The 9121-nt window shown below is 41.8% G+C and overlaps 1 protein-coding gene across 1 annotated transcript in view; it reads right to left on the reverse strand.

Annotated features, from left to right (window-relative positions):
* Positions 1–8810, reverse strand: part of LOC107300654 (poly(ADP-ribose) glycohydrolase) — a gene marked incomplete at its 5' end in the record, with an annotated part of 18478 nt that extends 9668 nt beyond the window's left edge. The window contains 4 exons of the mRNA XM_015829961.1: positions 905–983; positions 4661–4808; positions 7806–7881; positions 8750–8810. Coding sequence (XP_015685447.1) covers positions 905–983; positions 4661–4808; positions 7806–7881; positions 8750–8810 — 364 coding nt within the window. The remainder of the gene's footprint in view (positions 1–904; positions 984–4660; positions 4809–7805; positions 7882–8749) is intronic.
* Positions 8811–9121: the final 311 nt, after the last annotated feature.

Consider the following 9121-nt stretch of genomic DNA (forward strand, 5'->3'; position numbering starts at 1 on the left):
GGGAGAGAGAGAAGAGAGGGGGGAGAGGGGGAGAGAGAAGAGAGGGAGAAGGGGGAGAAAGGAGAAGAGAGAGAGGGACAAGGGGAGAGAGAGAGAAGAGAGAGAGAGGGACAAAGGGGGAGAGAAGAGAGAGGGAAGAGAGAGAGAGGATGTTGTTATGCTAACTGGTATAAGATCAGTCATATAAACAAGACAGACTTGAGTTCATCTCTCAAGGGATTAACTGAAGCCTCAGAGCACAGAAACAAGCATTAGGAAAAGGCAACGTTCAACTAGATTACCACTAATCTGTATTAAAACTGGAGAAGGCAGACGAGAGGGGAGAAGACAGGACGTTTTGTCTCCTAAGTATATTTCGTGACAAGAATGTCAAATCTGCCACACTCTTAAGGAAGTCTAGCATGGGTCTGATTGTTTGCAAAGGATGGTCAACCTCCTCCCATTAAAAATACGTTGCTATCTAGATTATCACCGTAACGGGAAGGTCATACATCCAAGTCAAAGGATAAATTATTATTTTTTCCTTTAGCTTTTCCTTTGCTCTACACTGAAGCCCTACCTTTCAAGTGGAGCCATGGAGTCTTGGTCCATCGTTTGCATATTTATTTCTAATAAATACAGGGCATTTTTATTGTTTTTAAATGTTTTTAGTATTTTTATTAGTAATATATATATTTTTTTCCAGCTGTAAGCCACCCAGAGTGATTGACGGAAAGAGGAAGATATAGACATTGACGGATTGAATGAATGGAATGAAATGAAATGAAATGAAATCCAAGAGGAAAGATTGAGGTGTCCCGCTCGGAAGAAACGATGGCCTGGATTTCTGAAGAATCCCCCCCCCCAACATTATGTCAATATCAATCTTACTATTTAAAGTTCACTTGGAGGGTCAGAATTTTACCTGGGCGTGTCATCTTCATGGCTCCTGGCCCACTGGTAGGTTTCTGCATAGCCAGTATATTCACTGTACTGTTCAGTCCCTGAATAATAAAATAAAGAAATCGTGGTATTAAAGGGTTCATTTTCAGACAAGCATTTTACTTTATTCATTGCAGACGTTCACCATGGATCCAGCTTTTCTCAATGTTCGAGGCCAGCAGTGGGGAGGAAGGAGAAGAATTATTAACTCAAATGTAACCTGGGTGGGATACTAAAAAAGACAGAAGCACAGAAGACCAGAAAGATCAATTCAAAGGGAAAAGATCCGTCCTCTCTCCCCAGGAAATGTAGTATATTCTAAATCAGCGGTTCTCAACTTTGCAATTTAAAAGATGTGTGGACTTCAACTCCCAGAATTCCCTCGTCAAGAGTACCTAGAAAGAATTATTTAAATCCACACAAGATGGTTTAAGCACACTGAGTTTCTCTTCCTGGCCCCCCTCCCAGGAAATGCATTTGGGTCCTATGCATGGACTCAGCAAATTGTTTGAAAGGTGTCTTTGGAAATAATAATGATGATGATGATGATGATGATGATGATGATGATGATGATGATGATGATGTTGGAAGGGACCTTGGAGGTCATCGAGTCCAACCCCCTGCTCAGGCAGGAAACCCTATACCATTTCGGACAAATGGCTGTCCAGTCTCTTCTTAAAAACTTCCAGTGTTGGAGCATTCACCGCTTCTGGAGGCAGGTTGTTCCACTGGTTAATTGTTCTCACTGTCAGGAAGTTTCTCCTTAGTTCTAGGTTGCTTCTCTCCTTGATTAGTTTCCATCCGTTGCTTCTTGTCCTGCCTTCAGGCACCTTGGAGAATAGCTTGACTCCCTCTTCTTTGGGGCAGCCCCTGAGATATTGGAAGACTGCTATCATGTCCCCCCTCGTCCTTCTCTTCGTTAAACTGGACATCCCCAATTCCAGCAACTGTTCCTTATATGCTTTAGCCTCCAGTCCCCTAATCATCTTTGTTGCTCTTCTCTGTACTCTTTCTAGAGTCTCAACACCTTTTTACATCATGATGACCAAAACTGGATGCAGTATTCCAAGTGTGGCCTTACCAAGGCCTTGTAAAGTGGTATTAACACTCCACCTGATCTTGATTCTATCCTTCTGTTAATGCAGAGGGATGTTCAGAAAGACATATAGGACACCTCTTTTTGAGCTGTTAAAGTAGAACAACATTTTCCCAATCTCCTCAGCTGTCATAGCCAGCTGCATAGGCTGATTCTACATAGGAAAAACACCCACTGGAAATCCACCATATTCATAAAAGGTTCACATTGTATTAATTTTCCGTGTTAGAGTTACATAAACGAAGCACTCCGATTTATTGATTTTCACATTCCGTCTGCAGCTATCAAAGCCAAAGAAACAAAACATCTCAGAGTACAATTATTTAATCTTAAGATTCTTTTGATTCATTGGTGTGTTTTCTGCATGACTGACCTCATATCTGTTAGTGGGATGATCTCAAGCAGACGCTGGTCAATTGCAACAAATCTAATTTATTTGCAATTTCTCAAGTCTCTTCTGCAAATTTCAGCAGCACGGCCCTATCCATTAAGTCACTGAGTCAAGATGCATCATTGGGGAAAAAATGAAATCTATCAGACAGATAGCTGCACACAGCAAAAAACGGCTTAAGCAGAGAGGTGGAAGCCAGCCAAAGATCTATTGAAGATGATGAAATGGCGTTTTCCATTAAGAAAGTAGGAGACTGCATCACAGATATTAATTAGAAAGCAACAGGATAACTAATGACTTTGAAAAAGCATTTTACTTTGATTTGCATCTTAGCTGCAGAAGCTTCATGTTTTTGGATGCAAGATCCAGAAATGGTTTGATTTACCCATAAGAATTTTTTTATCTCTTTCCACCAAGCTTTGCAGGATCATCAGGTCTCAATATGCAAACCATGCTGACATTTAGTAAACAACTCATAAAGATCTAGTAGTTGTTCCCTGGGTTAGTTACCTCAGTCTAAAATTAACTTCACTTCCCATTGGGAAATTTCTTCATACAGATTAATGATGAAAATTATAATTATAAAATACTCTCAACTCACACAACCATTGTCGTTTGGGTCCTGTAAAGCCTATCAATTTTACTTACGTTTAAGCAACATTTTAAAACCAATCTAAGGGCAATGGGTTCATTTATCTTACCCCTCTCCCTATTAACAGTATTTTCAAATCAATGTAAGAGCAACTGATTCATTTCTCACCTCAGTTTTCCATTTTCTGTTTAACTTCTTCAAACTAATTTGCAAATCTCTTTAAAAATGGCATTTATTTTCCAATCAAATCAAGGCATCTCTATGAGGGTTATTTAGCTGTTCCTGAAAACATCTTTCTGCAAATTTCCTGCAAAAACCTCAGAGCCACGAATCCACTTAAAGTAAGTGTTAGAGTGTTTTGAAAGATTGTCATATTATTCAATCGCTCGCGTAGGGAAAAAAAATCCCTGTGATATACTCTATTAAAAACCACAGGGCCTTACCAAACCAGGGGAAATGACATTCCATTTTGTAAATTGATCTTCAAAATTAAATCGCCGTATGCATCAGAGACTAAAAGCTGCAAAATACGACAGGTGAAACTCTTCAAAGAACTTCGAGGCATTGTTTACCTTAAAGAATCTTTATTGGAGTAGCATCGCTTCGGTACGTACATAGTTGAAGCCAAAAACTGGATTCCCCTCCCCTGAGCACATAGTATCAAAGCACAATTCCCTCCTCTAATTTACACTCATAAATCACATTCTCCAATTAGTTTGAAATGCAGACTTCCCCTCCATTACTCCATCCTGCCATTTCTTATCATCTCCTATTTCAAAAGCCCTGAGTTCACACACTATTACAATATTGTTATATCTAACTAACTCCCATCACATTCCTCCTCTTCCTCCTCCAGTATCATCTAATTCTAAGAGTAAAGCATGAGAAAGAAGAAAGCTGCATCTCCATATGTTGTCGATGTTAGGAGCATTGACAACAGGAATGGTCCCGCTTAAACATTGCAGAATTTTGTTCTTCTAAACCGAGAAACCATCCGTTTCTGTCATCATTCGGGATAAGCTATCGATTTTTGTCCAATCGATAGATAATTTCTCTTCTAGGACTCATGGATTGACTGGACGGTCTTAAAGAAGCGTTCCCAGAAATGACAGAAGGACCAGAAATTCTATGAATGACCAAGAATGCCCTCAAGACCCAAACTAAAGATGGGGGTGGGGAAAAATAAGGGAAATAACAGCGTCAACATCCTCAAGGTGAACTGTGAATCTAGACAACTGCTCTTTTTAAATGTTCCTCTGATTGTGGAAAGGAAAAGCTGGTTAACTATGAAAAATATGACTAAGGAAGAGTAGAACAGAGGAAAAATAACAGGTGAGGGCCTTCGTTCTTTGCAACACAACGAAGACTAATATTTGCAGCTCAGGGTTGAAATGAGAGGTTGTTGGCGGCCTCTGAGCTCGGCTGTTTTTTTTGCATAAAACTAGACTAGCACTGATGATGTTACCTAGTTGGGTGATGAAACATCTTCAAGCAAGCTCAGAAAGCACCAAGGAGCCCTCCAATAAAGACTATTCCAGATCTTGTTCTATCATCTCGATTCTAGAGCAGGGCCAATCTTGACTCATTCTTTGTTTACCATTCTCTGAATCACAGTTGAGTTTTGGAATCCACAGGGATTAATCTCAAGGCAGTTACTCACCCGTGATGATCAGACACTCGTTGTGATCCAGGACCTCCGTCACGAGACGAGAGACAATCAATTCTGGATTGATTAAGAAGCGGATCTCTTCTTGCACCAATCCTGCGCCAGTGACGCCCCCTCCGACAAAGCGGTTGGCAAAGTCAACCTGACAAGACACGTCGAGCATTAAATTCTCAATATTTGGCTTCAATAAAGCCCCAAACGAATAGGAATGCCATCTCTCATGGTTGACAGTTGTGTGGTGGATTCTGATCACACACTTTTAAGCAACTTGACTTTATTCTGTTCATCGGACAAGGCTATCTTAACGTTCATTCTGAGTTTCTTAAACTGTATTTTTGAGCTATGCAAACATGCTTAAAAATGCCAAAGGCTACGATACAAATGGGGCAAAAGCTGGCCTCTGAAGCGTTGCTCAAAATACCAAACGTGTCAAACCAAAATACCAAACAATTAAAAACCAATATCATCTTTTAAATATTTAGTCTAACTACACTATGCCCTAGCAAGGCAATTTGCTTTGTTTATTCAGGATCAGAACGCCGGCAAGCTGAAACAGGACTGACAATCACAGCTCTCAGGTGGAAATGTTCTGGATTGTAGTCAAAAGTAAATTTATAAAAGTACAACAATGCATCTGGACGTATTTTTCATTCCTCGTCCCAGGGCTACAGTTCTTGAATGCTTCACGATCAACGAGCAACACGACCAAAAGCCATGTTGATGTTAATGCATATTTAAATTTAAAAAAATATATACATTACTGGAAAATTGTCTTATATTTCAAGCAAAACACACACACACACACACACAGTGGACAGTTTTCTGGGCTCAACTGGAAAATGGACCCTGCGGTTAGTACTTTTCCAACCTTAAGAGACTTAAGGCATGAAAAACAAACAGCTGAAGAAGCCCAAAGAAGCAGGAAACTGCAAAATGTTGTAACAGCATCCTGCTCCAAAGATTTGATCTGATTGATGGATAGATAGGTAAATAAATAAAATTTACTGGCCAACCATCTTACCATAGGATGGGATCTGTTATTACTCAATCAACCACCCTCCATTGTGCTGTTCCCCCACTGGAGACCCAAGCTGACTGCCACAGTGATGTCTTTAGGCCCTTAGGAAAAAATGGGAGGGTTGGGGCCAATCTCTCATTGGGGGGGGGATGTTCCAGAGGGCAGGAGCAACAGGAAGGCCTTCCTCCTGGATCCCGCCAGCCGGAATACTTGGGCTGACGGGACCTGCAGCATGCCTCCTGTGTTGGCAAATTGGCACGGGCCAATCCCAGCGGGGCGAGACGGTCCCTCACGTAGCCTGGATCCATGCCATGAAGGCCTTCAGAGATCTTCCCTCCTCCCTTCAGCCATTCCTGAACAGCATCGCCATCAACAGCAAGGGCACATACTACTGATTAACTACATTTATTTTGTACACCGTAGCAATATCCAAAGACGCTAATCAAACTGAAAACCCATAAAAAAAATGTTGTTTTGAGCACAAAAGGCTGGCCCTTTTCTGAGACGCTCTTAATCAAATTTATGATCATGTGCCACTGAAGCAATTTAGTTAAGTGGCCTCTAAAAACTGGCACCAAGCTACTTTCTGGCACTATATTAACAATACGTTTACGCATATTCTCCAATTTGGAGAAACTAGTGTATTTTCACGAGGCTGCATACGAGACAAATGTCCTCGCTCTTCTAAGCCATTAATTTCAGTTACTCCTCTTTGACTCCGGAATATGTGATCCGCAATCTTCTTAATCACACGACTGCTGTCTCTTGAGAAAGAAACAAACAGAACTCTCGGTGGTGCTTTTACAGATGGAGAATTTCGAACTTCATCCAAAGCTTATTTCATTGGCGTTGTTTGTGGTTCATGACTTACATTTACAGCCTGCCTTTTTCTCAGGATTCACGATGTTTGTCGTGAAAAAGCTCCTACGCTATCCCCATAACAATAATCCCACGAGACTTGCTTAGACCGATGTTCCTCAGCCTTGGCATCTCTGCCATGTGTGGACTTCAGATCCCAGAATTCAGAAGTCCGTGTATTTTTAAGTTGCCAAGGTTGAGAAACGATGGTATACATCAGTGGTTCTCAACCTTTTTAATGCTGCGACCCCCAACCTGTCGTAAGTCGAGGACTAAACCGGTCGTAAGTCAAGGACTAAACCGGTCATAAGTCGAGGACTACCCAACCGGTCGTAAGTCGAGGACTTTCCCTGCCCGGGAGCGCCGCGCATGCGTGGTTCCGCCCCCTGCGCCGGCCGAGGCGTAGCTGGCAAGCGGCAGAGACGGAGCAGGCCGACCACCAGCTGGCCCAGCCCAAGGGAGGTAAGGCACCCGCCAGAAAAGGGGAAATAAATGGCGGACAGCCTTGCTTGGCGACCCCTGTGAAATGGTCGATCGACCCGAAATGGGGTCGCGACCCATAGGTTGAGAACCGCTGGTATACATCAAGATAAAGTGGCTGGTCTGTAATGAGTTTTTAGGGTTGAACCTCGATTTATCCAGTCTTTAAGTTCAGCATCTTCACCACTCACTGACTTTGCTCTGAATAGGATAGATCATGCCCAACTGTTTAAGGAAAATAAAAGGATACACTTGTTTATTTGGGTTTGAGGTAGGAGACAACAAACAACAGGTGTAGACACACACTTCAAAATTCTTCTCTCTCTGGCTTGCAAATATGCAAACAATGCCTCAGGATTACGGACGAGACAAGACTCCTTATCAAACTGTTCTGGCTGACTGGTTTTCAGGTCAAAATGATTCCTCCCGTAGCAGATGAATCTCCCTAAACTTGCTGAGCTGGTCACCAGACAGGGCACAGCAATACCGCTCTCAATTTTTATTTTTATTTTTGTTTGAAAAGGGGAAAAATCGAAAAACGGGCAGCCTGTCAGTCCCCTACTCTGGACCCCCTTCCTCTAATGCTTGTCAGTCTTCACCTGACCTGAAAAAACAACAACAAAAAAACAAGCTCCATCGAGGTCTTCTGACTGTCAATCAAAAAGCTTTTTCAAGACGGGAAGCTGAGCCAACAGAGAATGCTAATGTTGCGATGGGATGTGTGATAGCTTCGACGCAACCTAGCACAGAACTGATGGGTAGAGGTGTGGATTCTATGCTTACCTGGAGCATCCCTTGCCCGTTGCTCTCAATCGTCCCTTCATAGGTGACATGCAACCTGGGCATTTTTTTCTGAGATCTGTAAAAAAAGAAGTATACCAAAGCAACACGGTTGTGGGTTGGTTTTTTTTGAGGGGGGGGGAAGTCCTCATTTTAATATGCTCTGCATCCATTAATAAAGCAGTTGCCACTTCTTTTGAAGAAAGTTCAAAAACAGCAGGAAACTCTGGACAGGTGTCAACGCCGCTAACATCGGATGTTTCTGCATTAAACAACAGATGGAGACGTGGCCATTTTCTTCCTTTCGCTTTTAGAGTTAGATGATGCTGGGAGGAGGGGGGGATGTGAACGAGAGTCCAGCTAGAGACATAACAACACTGAGTCTAGCGTGAGAATCAAGGTTGTTGAAATCAGAGATGATAAAAGAATTGGCGGGCTGGAGAGCTGGAAAGGAAGCCCGTGCTTCAAGCTAATTGGGGAATGTGATATATTACTGTTAATTGGAGGAGGGAATTGTGCTTTGATACTATGTGCCCAAGGATGGGGTGGGGGGAGAAATTCAGTTTTGGGCTTTGAATATGTAAGTGCCGATATTATGCTACTCGAATAAAAGGTTCTTTAAGGTAAACAACGCCTCGAGCTTCTTTTGAAGAGTTTCATCTTATTATTCATTATTCAGGAAAATCGGTTTCCTTTTACAGTATGTGTTTTTGTTCCTGGCTGGTAACAAGCCAGGTTTCAAAATGTTGCTACTTTGCTTACCAATTAGGCAACAAGATGTTAGTTTTAACTTGTGACAGTGGCCATTGCCATGTGTTGAAATCCATTCTCTCTGCTTCAATTTGCATTTTGAACTGAACAACAATCTTACTCTCGGCTGAGTTTTCACCGCAACGAATTGAAATGAATATATTTTTTTAAAAAAGGATAGATTTGGTTTGACTTACCTTTCCCACTCTGGAAATTCCTGCAGACACTGTCTGGTAAACGTCACAAGTCCAGTGGGTTCTTATAAGCAAAACAGACCAAAACAGATAAAATATTAGTAAGTTAAAAAAAAAAAAAATCTTACGGGACACAAGTCGGAAAAGCCTATGCTTCTAAGCTAGAAATATAAGACATTTTGGGGGAAAGAGAAGGAAGTTTGACAGCTAGAAAGAATTCATTTCCTTCGGCAAAGGGTCTTATTTTGTGCAGCCACTATTTATTTATTAAATTTATATGCTGCCCATCAGACTATCAAGTGACTCTGGGTGGCTTGCGATGTCAGGACAAGAAGCAACGGATGGAAACTAACCAAGGAGAGAAGCAACCTAGAA

This window comes from Protobothrops mucrosquamatus, unplaced genomic scaffold (genome assembly GCF_001527695.2).
Source record: "Protobothrops mucrosquamatus isolate PMUCROS unplaced genomic scaffold, P.Mucros_1.0 scaffold7828, whole genome shotgun sequence".
NCBI classification, from domain to species: domain Eukaryota; kingdom Metazoa; phylum Chordata; class Lepidosauria; order Squamata; family Viperidae; genus Protobothrops; species Protobothrops mucrosquamatus.